Source organism: Coregonus lavaretus (genome assembly GCF_964263955.1).
Source record: "Coregonus lavaretus genome assembly, contig: HAP1_SCAFFOLD_3547, whole genome shotgun sequence".
NCBI lineage: Eukaryota > Metazoa > Chordata > Actinopteri > Salmoniformes > Salmonidae > Coregonus > Coregonus lavaretus.
Window position 1 is genome coordinate 21,939 of NW_028166638.1, and position 16,792 is coordinate 38,730.

General features: G+C 44.7%; 1 protein-coding gene across 1 annotated transcript in view; it reads right to left on the reverse strand.

The window, feature by feature from the left end:
- Window positions 1-11,914, reverse strand: part of LOC311114485 (serine hydroxymethyltransferase, cytosolic-like) — a gene marked incomplete at its 3' end in the record, with an annotated part of 30,699 nt that extends 18,785 nt beyond the window's left edge. Inside the window, exons 1-2 of the mRNA XM_084189728.1 lie at window positions 11,880-11,914; window positions 1,051-1,168 (exon numbers count right to left, since the gene is read on the reverse strand). Of these exons, the coding sequence (XP_084045854.1) occupies window positions 1,051-1,149 (99 nt within the window). The remainder of the gene's footprint in view (window positions 1-1,050; window positions 1,169-11,879) is intronic.
- Window positions 11,915-16,792: the final 4,878 nt, after the last annotated feature.

Consider the following 16,792-nt stretch of genomic DNA (forward strand, 5'->3'; position numbering starts at 1 on the left):
AAATTGTCCAGTGTTGGTGATCGCTTGCAACACTTGTTTTTAGCTGATCGGAGTGGAACCCGACTGTTTGTGGCTCCGCCTGTTATCTTGGACGATTCTTGCCATTCTCCTTCGACCTCTCTCGTCAACAATGCTGTTTTCTCCCACAGGACTGTGGGCCGCTGACTGGATGTTTTTTTTGTTTGTTGCACCATTCTCGGTAAACCCCTAGACGCTGTCCTTGCGTGAAAAGCCCAGGAGGGCGGCCGTTTCTGAGGTACTGGATCCGGAAACGGATGGCACCGACGATCACACCACGCTCAGTAACTGAATCCCTCGATGGCCGTCTGTCTGTGCTTTATATAGCAAGTCATGTGACTCACTGTCTGTAGGAGCGAACCATTCCATGTTCATGAACGGGGGGGGGGGGGGGTGTACCTCAAACTGGCCACTGACTGAATGTCAATTTTAAAATGGTTAAAATTCATTTTTCATGGACGGTAGTAGCATAAATTAAAGAAAATATACATTTGTCAAGTTTTGGAAAATGTTTACTTTTTGAAAATACTAAAAATGGACCAAAATACCAACAAATCTCAACATTGAAAAGGTAATTGAAAGGTAATTTCAGCCTGTGGCGCCTTGACGCAATAGTTTTGATGACATAACTATTTGTAGAGTTGAAAATGCAATGAAAACACATTGAACTTTAGATTTTTATTCGGTACATGAAAACTTAAAGCGAAAAAAAAGGTACATTTTGTGGTCACTACGTCGTCACCCACTGATTTTTTTATCAGCAACAAGTCCGTTTGGTGGAAACACCGTTGGTGGGAAAATGTACATATTTTCTTCATGAGGATTTTAGAATATGGAAACCTGGCTACACACACAAAGCCTTATTACCACTCACACTCAGGCCAGGAACCAATCAGATCACTGTCAACAATGATCCATCTGAAAGGTGATTTCCGACTGAGCTTACATAAGTGTTTACTGTGAATGCGGTCTCTGCGAACACACACACACACCCACACACACACCCCCCCACCCCCCCTCCGTGTTTCGTACCTCAGAGTCGTTGGAGCGGAGTGGCTCCAGCATCATCTTGTTGTGAGACTCCCACATGTCCTTGCTGACATGGTGACTGGTATCGTCGCTATGAGACATGATGGTGACTGGTACTGATCTACACACAGACAGAAGGTCAGAGAGTCAGTTAAACTATGGCAGACAGAGACAGTCAGTTAAACTATGGCAGACAGACAGTCAGTTAAACTATGGCAGACAGAGACAGTCAGTTAAACTATGGCAGACAGAGACAGTCAGTTAAACTATGGCAGACAGAGACAGAGACAGTCAGTTAAACTATGGCAGACAGAGACAGAGACAGTCAGTTAAACTATGGCAGACAGAGACAGTCAGTTAAACTATGGCAGACAGAGACAGAGACAGTCAGTTAAACTATGGCAGACAGAGACAGTCAGTTAAACTATGGCAGACAGAGACAGAGACAGTCAGTTAAACTATGGCAGACACAGACAGTCAGTTAAACTATGGCAGACAGAGACAGAGACAGTCAGTTAAACTATGGCAGGCAGAGTCAGTTAAACTATGGCAGACAGAGACAGTCAGTTAAACTATGGCAGACAGAGACAGTCAGTTAAACTATGGCAGACAGAGACAGTCAGTTAAACTATGGCAGACAGAGACAGTCAGTTAAACTATGGCAGACAGAGACAGTCAGTTAAACTATGGCAGACAGAGACAGTCAGTTAAACTATGGCAGACAGAGACAGTCAGTTAAACTATGGCAGACAGAGCCAGTCAGTTAAACTATGGCAGACAGAGACAGTCAGTTAAACTATGGCAGACAGAGTCAGTCAGTTAAACTATGGCAGACAGAGACAGTCAGTTAAACTATGGCAGACAGAGCCAGTCAGTTAAACTATGGCAGACAGAGACAGTCAGTTAAACTATGGCAGACAGAGACAGTCAGTTAAACTATGGCAGACAGAGTCAGAGACAGTCAGTTAAACTATGGCAGACAGAGACAGAGACAGTCAGTTAAACTATGGCAGACAGAGACAGAGACAGTCAGTTAAACTATTCCAAATAAGATTCAAGAGTATCTATCGTCATCACCTCTAAATATCAGTTGTTGGGAATATTTAGGAAGGGTATCTGGTGTGCATACCATATCACTGGACCAGCCATGTTTAAACCAACAGGGTTATATATATATATATATATATATTATCTCTCACAGTGGTGCAGGCATACGTGTCACTCCTGTCCATCCATCCCAGCCCTGCCTCCCCTCCCCTGTACACTCCTGTCCGTCCATCCCAGCCCTGCCTCCCCTCCCCTGTCCACTCCTGTCCGTCCATCCATCCCAGCCTCCCCTCCCCTGTCCACTCCTGTCCGTCCATCCCAGCCCTGCCTCCCCTCCCCCGTCCACTCCTGTCCGTCCATCCATCCCAGCCCTGCCTCCCCTCCCCTGTCCACTCCTGTCCGTCCATCCCAGCCCTGCCTCCCCTGTCCACTCCTGTCCATCCATCCCAGCCCTGCCTCCCCTCCCCTGTCCACTCCTGTCCGTCCATCCCAGCCCTGCCTCCCCTCCCCTGTCCACTCCTGTCCGTCCATCCCAGCCCTGCCTCCCCTCCCCCGTCCACTCCTGTCCGTCCATCCATCCCAGCCCTGCCTCCCCTCCCCTGTCCACTCCTGTCCGTCCATCCCAGCCCTGCCTCCCCTGTCCACTCCTGTCCATCCATCCCAGCCCTGCCTCCCCTCCCCTGTCCACTCCTGTCCGTCCATCCCAGCCCTGCCTCCCCTGTCCACTCCTGTCCATCCATCCCAGCCCTGCCTCCCCTGTCCACTCCTGTCCATCCATCCCAGCCCTGCCTCCCCTCCCCTGTCCACTCCTGTCCGTCCATCCCAGCCCTGCCTCCCCTCCCCTCCCCTGTCCACTCCTGTCCTTCCATCCCAGCCCTGCCTCCCCTGTCCACTCCTGTCCGTCCATCCCAGCCCTGCCTCCCCTCCCCTGTCCACTCCTGTCCATCCATCCATCCCAGCCCTGCCCTGCCTCCCCTCCCCTGTCCACTCCTGTCCGTCCATCCCAGCCCTGCCTCCCCTCCCCTGTCCACTCCTGTCCATCCATCCCAGCCCTGCCTCCCCTCCCCTGTCCACTCCTGTCCGTCCATCCCAGCCCTGCCTCCCCTCCCCTCCCCTCCCCTGTCCACACCTGTCCGTCCATCCATCCCAGCCCTGCCTCCCCTCCCCTGTCCACTCCTGTCCTTCCATCCCAGCCCTGCCTCCCCTCCCCTCCCCTGTCCACTCCTGTCCGTCCATCCCAGCCCTGCCTCCCCTCCCCTGTCCACTCCTGTCCGTCCATCCCAGCCCTGCCTCCCTTCCCCTGTCCACTCCTGTCCGTCCATCCCAGCCCTGCCTCCCCTCCCCTCCCCTCCCCTGTCCACTCCTGTCCGTCCATCCATCCCAGCCCTGCCCTGCCTCCCCTCCCCTGTCCACTCCTGTCCTTCCATCCCAGCCCTGCCTCCCCTCCCCTGTCCACTCCTGTCCTTCCATCCATCCCTGCCTCCCCTCCCCTGTCCACTCCTGTCCGTCCATCCCAGCCCAGCCTCCCCTCCCCTCCCCTCCCCTGTCCACTCCTGTCCGTCCATCCCAGCCCTGCCTCCCCTCCCCTGTCCACTCCTGTCCGTCCATCCCAGCCCTGCCTCCCCTCCCCTGTCCACTCCTGTCCGTCCATCCCAGCCCTGCCTCCCTTCCCCTGTCCACTCCTGTCCGTCCATCCCAGCCCTGCCTCCCTTCCCCTGTCCACTCCTGTCCGTCCATCCCAGCCCTGCCTCCCCTCCCCTGTCCATGGTTGACCTCCTGACCCCCAGACCTGATGAAACTACGGCAGCGAGTAAGTAAATCAAATCTCTACCCTCTGTTCTATTGGCGAATGTACCATTTTAAATATATATATATATATTTTACAAGGTAAGTTGACAATCAAATCAAACTGCCGTTTGACAAATATCGCCTTAGTCCAATCCATAATAATCTCATCATGTAGACTAGCCTGCCCGCACTGTATCCGAGCGCTGTTGGCTTGAGCGCACGTGCCAAGACCAGAGGAGGAACGTCTGCTATTTAACTCAACAGTTTGTGACACAACTAAAAACAAATGCCATGGAAACACATTGAACTTTAGATTTGTTTTTTGTTTTTTTGGTACATGAAAACTTACGCGAAACATCACAGTGCACACAATACGTCATCCCACACTGACTTTTATCCACAAAAAAGTATGTTTGGTGGAAACACCACTGGTGTGAAAATGGGCATCTTTCCTTCATGTGGATGTTTGAATATTGGCATGAAAATCTGGTCGCCAATTGGATGGAAACCTAGCTAGTTATTACTTGTTTTACTTTCCTATTTTCTTTCTCTCTGCGTTGTTGGGAACGGCCCGTAAGCATTTCTCTGTTTGTCCACACTCTGGTCAATAAAGAGCTCCAGTCCGGTCCGGTCCACGTTTGACCACAGGTACTTTGATAAGAGCTCAGCCAAGACACTGGTCAACTAAAACCATCCAGTTACACAGACACAGCTAACCAGGCTTCATGACAACAATTACTCATTAACTAGCTAGATAACTAGACAAATAGCAGATCGATGGAACTGCTGTGTCGTCTGTGTGTTACCATGACATTATCTACATCAGCAAACCTAAATGGCACACTAGTCCTACATTGACCAAAACCCTATGGCCCTGGTGAAAGTAATGCACCATTTCTATTTTTAATTAACCTTTATTTAACTAGGCAAATCAGTTAAGAACAAATTTGTATTTACAATGACGGCCTACCAAAAGGCATCCTACGGGGACGGGGGCTGGGATTAAAACTACAAATGTAGAACAAAACACACATCACGACGAGACGCCACAACACTACATAAAGAGAGACGCCACAACACTACATAAAGAGAGACACCACAACACTACATAAAGAGAGACGCCACAACACTACATAAAGAGAGACGCCACACCACTACATAAAGAGAGACGCCACAACACTACATAAAGAGAGACGCCACAACACCACTACATAAAGAGAGACGCCACAACACTACATAAAGAGAGACGCCACAACACTACATAAAGAGAGACGCCACAACACTACATAAAGAGAGACGCCACAACACTACATAAAGAGAGACGCCACACCACTACATAAAGAGAGACGCCACAACACTACATAAAGAGAGACACCACAACACTACATAAAGAGAGACGCCACAACACCACTACATAAAGAGAGACGCCACAACACTACATAAAGAGAGACACCACAACACTACATAAAGAGAGACGCCACAACACTACATAAAGAGAGACGCCACAACACTACATAAAGAGAGACGCCACAACACTACATAAAGAGAGACACCACAACACTACATAAAGAGAGACACCACAACACTACATAAAGAGAGACACCACAACACTACATAAAGAGAGACGCCACAACACTACATAAAGAGAGACGCCACAACACCACTACATAAAGAGAGACGCCACAACACTACATAAAGAGAGACGCCACAACACCACTACATAAAGAGAGACGCCACAACACTACATAAAGAGAGACACCACAACACTACATAAAGAGAGACACCACAACACTACATAAAGAGAGACGCCACAACACTACATAAAGAGAGACGCCACACCACTACATAAAGAGAGACGCCACAACACTACATAAAGAGAGACACCACAACACTACATAAAGAGAGACGCCACAACACCACTACATAAAGAGAGACGCCACAACACCACTACATAATAATGATAATAATGATATGATGATGATGATGATATGCCATTTAGCAGACGCTTTTATCCAAAGCGACTTACAGTCATGCGTGCATACATTTTTTTTTTTTTTTGTGTATGGGTGGTCCCGGGGATCGAACCCACTACCTTGGCGTTACAAGCGCCGTGCTCTACCAGCTGAGCTACAGAGGACCACATAAAGAGAGACGCCACAACACTACATAAAGAGAGACACCACAACACTACATAAAGAGAGACGCCACACCACTACATAAAGAGAGACGCCACAACACTACATAAAGAGAGACGCCACAACACTACATAAAGAGAGACACCACAACACTACATAAAGAGACGCCACAACACTACTACATAAAGAGAGACCACAACACTACATAAAGAGAGACGCCACAACACTACATAAAGAGAGATGCCACAACACTACATAAAGAGAGACACCACAACACTACATAAAGAGAGACACCACAACACTACATAAAGAGAGACGCCACAACACTACATAAAGAGAGACGCCACAACACTACATAAAGAGAGACGCCACAACACTACATAAAGAGAGACGCCACAACACTACATACAGAGAGACACCACAACACTACATAAAGAGAGACACCACAACACTACATAAAGAGAGACGCCACAACACTACATAAAGAGAGACACCACAACACTACATAAAGAGAGACACCACAACACTACATAAAGAGAGACACCACAACACTACATAAAGAGAGACACCACAACACTACATACAGAGAGACACCACAACACTACATAAAGAGAGACACCACAACACTACATAAAGAGAGACACCACAACACTACATACAGAGAGACACCACAACACTACATAAAGAGAGACACCACAACACTACATAAAGAGAGACGCCACAACACTACATAAAGAGAGACACCACAACACTACATAAAGAGAGACACCACAACACTACATAAAGAGAGACACCACAACACTACATAAAGAGAGACACCACAACACTACATAAAGAGAGACACCACAACACTACATAAAGAGAGACGCCACAACACTACTACATAAAGAGAGACGCCACAACACTACTACATAAAGAGAGACGCCACAACACCACTACATAAAGAGAGACACCACAACACCACTACATAAAGAGAGACACCACAACACCACTACATAAAGAGAGACACCACAACACTACATAAAGAGAGACACCACAACACTACATAAAGAGAGACACCACAACACTACATAAAGAGAGACACCACAACACTACATAAGAGACACCACAACACCACTACATAAAGAGAGACACCACAACACCACTACATAAAGAGAGACACCACAACACTACATAAAGAGAGACACCACAACACTACATAAAGAGAGACACCACAACACTACATAAAGAGAGACACCACAACACTACATAAAGAGAGACACCACAACACTACATAAAGAGAGAACACAGCATGGTAGCAACACAACATGACGACACAGCATGGTAGCAACACAACATGACAACACCACATGACAACACAGCATGGTAGCAACACAACATGACAACACAGCATGGTAGCAACACAACATGACAACACAGCATGGTAGCAACACAACAACACAGCATGGTAGCAACACAACAACACAGCATGGTAGCAACACAACATGGCAACAAAGCATGGTAGCAACAACACAACACAGCATGGTAGCAACACAACATGACAACACAGCATGGCAACAAAGCATGGTAGCAACAACACAACACAGCATGGTAGCAACACAACATGACAACACAGCATGGCAACAAAGCATGGTAGCAACAACACAACACAGCATGGTAGCAACACAACAACACAACATGGTAGCAACACAACATGGTAGCAACACAACACAACACAGCATGGTAGCAACACAACATGACAACACAACATGGTAGCAACACAACATGACAACACAGCATGGTAGCAACACAACATGACAACACAGCATGGTAGCAACACAACATGACAACACAGCATGGTAGCAACACAACATGACAACACAGCATGGTAGCAACACAACATGGTAGCAACACAGCATAGCAACACAACATGGTAGCAACACAACATGACAACACAGCATGGTAGCAACACAACATGACGACACAGCATGGTAGCAACACAGCATGACAACACAGCATGGTAGCAACACAGCATGACGACACAGCATGGTAGCAACACAGCATGACAACACAGCATGGTAGCAACACAACATGGTAGCAACACAGCATAGCAACAACATGGTAGCAACACAACATGACAACACAGCATGGTAGCAACACAACATGACAACACAGCATAGCAACAACATGGTAGCAACACAACATGACAACACAACATGGTAGCAACACAACATGACAACACAGCATGGTAGCAACACAACATGACAACACAGCATAGCAACAACATGGTAGCAACACAACATGACGACACAGCATGGTAGCAACACAGCATGACAACACAGCATGGTAGCAACACAACATGGTAGCAACACAGCATAGCAACAACATGGTAGCAACACAACATGACAACACAGCATGGTAGCAACACAACATGACAACACAGCATAGCAACAACATGGTAGCAACACAACATGACAACACAACATGGTAGCAACACAACATGACAACACAGCATGGTAGCAACACAACATAGCAACAACATGGTAGCAACACAACATGACAACACAGCATGGTAGCAACACAACATGACAACACAGCATAGCAACAACATGGTAGCAACACAATATGACAACACAGCATAGCAACAACATGGTAGCAACACAACATGACAACACAGCATGGTAGCAACACAACATGACAACACAGCATAGCAACAACATGGTAGCAACACAACATGACAACACAGCATAGCAACAACATGGTAGCAACACAACATGACAACACAGCATGGTAGCAACACAACATGACAACACAGCATAGCAACAACATGGTAACAGCACAACATGACAACACAGCATAGCAACAACATGGTAGCACAGCATAGCAACAACATGGTAGCAACACAACATGACAACACAGCATGGTAGCAACACAACATGACAACACAGCATAGCAACAACATGGTAGCAACACAACATGACAACACAGCATGGTAGCAACACAACATGACAACACAGCATGGTAGCAACAACATGGTAGCAGCACAAGACATGGTACAAACATTATTGGGCACAGACAACAGCACAAAGGGAAAGAAGGTAGAGACAACAATACATCAGGCGAAGCAGCCACAACTGGCAGTAAGCGTGTCCATGATTGAGTCTTTGAATGAAGAGATGGAGACAGTGCTTTCGGAAAGTATTCAGACCCCTTCACTTTTTCCACATTTTGTTAAGTTACAGCCTTATTCTAAAATTTATTAAATTGTTTTTTCTCTCATCAATCTACACACACACAATACCCTGTAATGGTTGAGAGCTTCAAGTTCCTTGGTGTCCACATCACCAACGAACTATCATGGTCCAAACACACCAAGACAGTCGTGAAGAGGGCACGACAAAGCCTATTCCCCCTCAGGAGACTAAAAAGATTTGGCATGGGTCCTCAGATCCTCAAAAAATTATACAGCTGCACCATCGAGAGCATCCTGACTGGTTGCATCACCGCCTGGTATGGCAACTGCTTGGCCTCCGACCGCAAGGCACTACAGAGGGTAGTGCGTACGGCCCAGTACATCACTGGGGCAAAGCTTCCTGCCATCCAGGACCTCTATTCCAGGCGGTGTCAGAGGAAGGCCCTCAAAATTGTCAAAGACTCCAGCCACCCTAGTCATAGACTGTTCTCTCTGCTACCGCACGGCAAGCGGTACCGGAGTGCCAAGTCTAGGTCCAAAAGACTTCTCAACAGCTTCTACCCCCAAGCCATAAGACTCCTGAACAGCTAATCATGGCTACCCGGACTATTTGCACTGCCCCCCCACCCCATCCTTTTTACGCTGCTGCTACTCTGTTAAGTATTTATGCATAGTCACTTTAACTCTACCCACATGTACATATTACCTCAACTACCTCAACTAGCCAGTGCCCCCGCACATTGACTCTGCAACGGTACCCCCCTGTATATATAGCCTCCCTACTGTCACTTTATTTTACTGTGTATATAGCCTCCCTACTGTCACTTTATTTTACTTCTGCTCTTTTTTTCTCAACACTTTTTTTGTTGTTGTTTTATTTTTACTTTTTTGTTTAAAATAAATGCACTGTTGGTTAAGGGCTGTAAGTAAGCATTTCACTGTAATGTCTGCACCTGTTGTATTCGGCGCATGTGACCAATAAAATTTGATTTGATTTTTTTTTTTTTATGACAAAGCAAAAGGTTTTTATACATTTTCGCAAATGTATTACAAATAAAAAAACTGAAATATCACATTTACATAAGTATTCAGAGCCTTTACTCTGTACTTTGTTGAAGCACCTTTGGCAGCGATTAATTACAGCCTCGAGTCTTCTTGGGTATGACGCTACAAGCTTGGCACACCTGTATTTGGGGAGTTTCTCCCATTCTTCTCTGCGGATCCTCTCAAGCTCTGTCAGGTTGGATGGGGAGCGCCTCCACCAGATCTGTGCCTCGACATGATCCGGTCTTGGAGATCTATGGCCAATTCCTTCGACCTCATGGCTTGGTTTATGCTCTGTTTTTTTTATTTTAAATACATTTGCTAAAAATTCTAAAAACCTGCTTTGCTTTGTCATTATGGGGTATTGATGTGTAGATTGATGAGGGGCAAAAACTATTTAATCCATTTTAGAATAAGGCTGAAATGCAACAAAAATGTGGAAAAAAAGTCAAGGGGTCTGAATACTTTACAAATGCACTATAAAAAAAACTGTCCAGTTTGAGTGTTTTTTTGCAGCTCGTTCCAGTCGCTAGCTGCAGTGAACTGAAAAGAGGAGCGACCCAGGGATGTGTGTGTGCTTTGGGGACCTTTACCAGAATGTGACTGGCAGAACAGGTGTTGTATGTATGGAGGATGAGGGCTGCAGTAGGTATCTCAGATAGTGGGGGAGTGAGGCCTAAGAGGGTTTTTATAAATAAACTATATTGGGAATAGGGTGCAACCCCTGTCACTGGCTCGCTGCTGATGCAACAGCAGCCAGCCACGGTCAGCTAACTAGCTAGCTAAAGTTAACCATTCTGTGTTTTGGCGTGTTAAAAGGGTTAGGATCCGTGTTATGCGGGGTCCTTGGGACGTCCCCTACCACCAATTGAAGTTGAAATTGTTTATGGTTAAGGCAAAGATTTGTATAACTAAATCTCATTGTTCTATCTGTAGTTAAGTTACGGGGTTTGTAGTTGTCTCCCGAGTGGCGCAGTGGTCTAAGGCACTGCATCGCTGTGCCACTAGAGATCCTGGTTCTGGTAGCCGGCCGCGACCGGGAGACCCATGGGGCGGCGCACAAGTCGTCCAGGGTAGGGGAGGGAATGGCCGGCAGGGGAGGTAGCTCAGTTGGTAGAGCATGGCGTTTGCAACACCAGGGTTGTGGGTTCGATTCCCACGGGGGGCCAGTATGAAAAAAAATATATAATAATAATGTATGCACTCACTTAACTGTAAGTCGCTCTGGATAAGAGCGTCTGCTAAATGACTAAAAATGTAAAACGGGTTTAGGGTGTGGACGTCCCAAGGATCCCAGATAGCGCTGACCGTAAAGTTAGCTAGCTTGCAGACTTAGCTGTCTTGGTCATGTGCACGTCTTGTGACACGCGGTCTTGCTGTTTCACTACATTTAGGATATTTCGAGCTAACTTGAGTAAATACAACAAAAAAAACGTTGAATTAATGCACAGTTAAAAAATTTGACTTTCACATATTCGAGGAAAAGTTACAAGTTCAACATTGCAAAAGAGGCAAACCCAAAAACCGCACGCTAGTCGAATATGGCTAGCTATTTTATTTGTGAATAGTGTACAAAATGCATATATATAACAAGGGTAGCTAGCTAGCTAACGTCAACTAAATAGTTAGTTAGCTTGGGTACCCACCGGGTCGCTCCGCTGTGCAGCTGTCGCCGTTGAAATCTGACGTTTGGTGAACGACGGACAAAGACGTCACTTCAGGTTACTAGGAAGGCAAAGTCCGCGAAATGTACAACCAATCAGTGTACAGAGAGGCGTAGTTTCCCCCGCCCCCCTTTCTCGCTGTTAGCCAATAAAAACACATAACAGAAACATCTGACGTGATCAATGAAACTGATTGACAGTGATCAAAACACCCAGGGATTAAATATTACCTTACTGTACAATATATATTGATTAAAGTGCGAATAAATAGTTGAATTCAACAATACTGTGGTATAATAACGTGCTCTTACTATACAATATATTGATTAAAGGTGTAGGCCGTCATTGTAAATAAGAAATGTGTTCTTAACTGACTTGCCTAGTTAAATAAACGGAAAATAGTTGTACTATGAAATAGACATACTACATTATGATACATTCAGAACAGCATTTAAATTATTTTAGGTGATGTGATAGACGTTATAGCACCTTAGGTCCCACCCTATCAAAGACAGACAGTCGTAACAGACCAATAGGATCAGTTATAGCACCTTAGGTCCCACCCTGTCAAAGACAGACAGTCGTAACAGACCAATAGGATCAGTTATAGCACCTTAGGTCCCACCCTGTCAAAGACAGACAGTCGTAACAGACCAATAGGATCAGTTATAGCACCTTAGGTCCCACCCTGTCAAAGACAGACAGTCGTAACAGACCAATACATTATAGTCATTTAGCAGACGCTCTTATCCAGAGCGACTTACAGTTAGTGAGTGCATACATTATTTTAATGTTCATACTGGCCCCCCGTGGGAATTGAACCCACAACCCTGGCATTGCAAACGCAATGCTCTACCAACTGAGCTACATCCCTGCCGGCCATTCCCTCCCCTACCCTGGACAACGCAGGGCCAATTGTGCGCCGCCCCATGGGTCTCCCGGTCACGGCCGGCTACGACAGAGCCAGGATCTCTAGTGGCACAGCTAGCACTGAGATGCAGTGCCTTAGACCACTGCGCCACTCGGGATACTATATATAGATGTCCTAGCCTACCTCTTTCAGGTCATACGTTCAATGCAGTGTTAGCCTTATATTTAGCTAATTAATGATGGGTTATGCATAATAAGCTTCTAATTTATAGCCTCTGTCTCTTGCGCAATACGCACTCACCTGTGCTCTACATCAGGGGTGGGAAACTCCCGTCCTCGGGGGCCTGAATAGTGTCACACATTTGCCCCAGCTCCAGCTAACCTGACTCCAATAATCAAGTAATCATGATCTTCAGTTTAGAATGCAATTAGTTTAATCAGCTGTGTTTGCTAGGATTGGGGAAAAAGTGTGACACCACTCCGGCCCCCAAGACCTGGAGTTGCCGTTGGCCTTTTCTCCTTAAGAAACGCTCCTTAGCTCTTGGAGTCAGCATGCAGGAAAAGCTATGACTAGAATAGCTTGCTGGGAATTATATATTTTTGTAGCGTTTCTTACACCAATAGACTGTTGGAAGAGGGACGCAAGCTGTTGTTTGCTTAATGTTAAATGCAGCAGACCAATAGAACTCACCGGGGTAGTTTGAAAGAAGAGCGAACGCGTGATGGCGTTAGACTATAGCAGTTAGTTATTCAGACCCAGAACTATTTCATCTCCGTGAAGGAGAAGCGAAAGCCTTCTGCGTCTAATTCTAGTCCTATATTATTCAAGGATGTCATTAGAATGATGAAGATAAGGACAACTAAACGTATTTCATTTAACTGTTGAAAGCGAGGAAGCAACACTAGAGAGAGAGAAAGTATTATGAAAAGGTATATTATATGCGTCAGCCTACTAATTATACAAATAGGCCCTATTATATTTCTAAATTAAAATCTAGTTCGCTAGCCTATACTTGTAACTTTTGTAGGCCTCGTGTGCTGCACCAGAATCACATGTTATCTCCCTGCTTTATCATGGTTTGAACGAGGGGCGTAATTCCAGTCCATATACAGTACAGTATAATATAATACAGTACAGTAATACAGTATAATACAATACAGTACAGGAATACAGTATATTACAATACAGTACAGGAATACAGTATATTACAATACAGTACAGTAATACAGTATATTACAATACAGTACAGGAATACAGTATAATACAATACAGTACAGTAATACAGTATAATACAATACAGTACAGTAATACAGTATAATACAATACAGTACAGTAATACAGTATAATACAATACAGTACAGTAATACAGTATAATACAATACAGTACAGCAATACAGTATAATACAATACAGTACAGTAATACAGTATAATACAATACAGTACAGTAATACCGTATAATACAATACAGTACAGTAATACAGTATAATACAATACAGTACAGTAATACAGTATAATACAGTACAGTACAGTAATACAGTATAATACAATACAGTACAGCAATACAGTATAATACAATACAGTACAGTAATACAGTATAATACAGTACAGTACAGTAATACAGTATAATACAATACAGTACAGCAATACAGTATAATACAATACAGTACAGCAATACAGTATAATACAATACAGTGCAGTAATAGAGTATAATACAATACAGTACAGTAATACAGTATAATACAATACAGTACAGTAATACAGTATAATACAATACAGTACAGCAATACAGTTCACACTCTAAAAGATTAGCCTACTGGAGCTAGATTCATTTATTTACCTAAGAGAGCATATAGCTAGCTACATCTATGGGCTTTATATAGCTAGCTACATCTATGGGCTTTATATAGCTAGCTACATCTATGGGCTTTATATAGCTAGCTACATCTATGGGCTTTATATAGCTAGCTACATCTATGGGCTTTATATAGCTAGCTACATCTATGAGAGAGATGTTGTTAGAGAGACTAGAAGAGATGTTGTTAGAGAGAGTAGAAGAGATGTTGTTAGAGAGACTAGAATAGATGTTGTTAGAGAGACTAGAAGAGATGTTGTTAGAGAGACTAGAAGAGATGTTGTTAGAGCGACTAGAAGAGATGTTGTTAGAGAGAGTTAGAAGAGATGTTGTTAGAGAGACTAGATACTTAGAAGAGATGTTAGCAGTGGTGGAAAAAGTATCCAATTGTCATACTTGTGTAAAAGTAAAGATACCTTAATAGAAAATGACTCAAGTAAATGTCACCAAATAATATACTACTTGAATAAAAGTCTAAAAGTATTAGGTTTTAAATATACTTAAGTATCAAAAGTAAATGTAATTGCTCAAATATACTTAAGTATCAAAAGTTAAAGTATAAATAATTTCACATTACTTATATTAAGCAAACCAGACGGCACAACGGATAGCCTGGGACACACTCCAACACGCAGACATCATTTACAAACGAAGCATGCGTGTTTAGTGAGTCCGCCAGATCAGATGATGACCAGGGGTGTTCTCTTGATAAGTGGGATAACCAGGGGTGTTCTCTTGATAAGTGGGATGACCAGGGGTGTTCTCTTGATAAGTGGGATAACCAGGGGTGTTCTCTTGATAAGTGGGATGTCCAGGGGTGTTCTCTTGATAAGAGGGATGACCAGGGGTGTTCTCTTGATAAGTGGGATGACCAGGGGTGTTCTCTTGATAAGTGGGATGACCAGGGGTGTTCTCTTGATAAGAGGGATGACCAGGGGTGTTCTCTTGATAAGTGGGATGACCAGGGGTGTTCTCTTGATAAGAGGGATGACCAGGGGTGTTCTCTTGATAAGTGGGATGACCAGGGGTGTTCTCTTGATAAGAGGGATGTTCTCTTGATAAGTGGGATGACCAGGGGTGTTCTCTTGATAAGAGGGATGTTCTCTTGATAAGAGGGGTGACCAGGGGTGTTCTCTTGATAAGTGGGATAACCAGGGGTGTTCTCTTGATAAGAGGGATGACCAGGGGTGTTCTCTTGATAAATGGGATGACCAGGGGTGTTCTCTTGATAAGAGGGATGACCAGGGGTGTTCTCTTGATAAGTGGGATGACCAGGGGTGTTCTCTTGATAAGTGGGATGACCAGGGGTGTTCTCTTGATAAGAGGGATGACCAGGGGTGTTCTCTTGATAAGTGGGATGACCAGGGGTGTTCTCTTGATAAGTGGGATGACCAGGGGTGTTCTCTTGATAAGAGGGATGTTCTCTTGATAAGTGGGATGACCAGGGGTGTTCTCTTGATAAGAGGGATGACCAGGGGTGTTCTCTTGATAAGAGGGATGTTCTCTTGATAAGTGGGATGACCAGGGGTGTTCTCTTGATAAGTGGGATGACCAGGGGTGTTCTCTTGATAAGTGGGATGACCAGGGGTGTTCTCTTGATAAGTGGGATGACCAGGGGTGTTCTCTTGATAAGTGGGATGACCAGGGGTGTTCTCTTGATAAGTGTGTGAACTCCAGTCCTGCTAAGCATTCGAAATGTAACAAGTATTTTAGGGTGTCAGGGAAAGCGTATGTAATAAAAAGTATATTATTTTCTTTAGTAATGTAGTCAAGTAAAAATTTTCAAAAATATACATTGTAAAGTACAGTACAGATACCCCCAAAAAAACTACTTACGCTTGAAGTCGGAAGTTTACATACACTTAGGTTGGAGTCATTAAAACTCGTTTTTCAACCTCTCCATAAATGTCTTGTTAACAAACTATAGTTTTGGCAAGTCGGTTAGGACATCTACTTTGTGCATCCAACAATTGTTTACAGACAGATTATTTCACTTATAATTCACTGTATCACAATTCCAGTGGGTCAGAAGTTTACATACACTAAGTTGCCTTTAAACAGCTTGGAAAATTCCAGAAAATGAAGAGGCTAATTGACATAATTTGAGTCAATTGGAGGTGTACCTGTGAATGTATTTCAAGGCCTACCTTCAAACTCAGTGCCTCTTTGCTT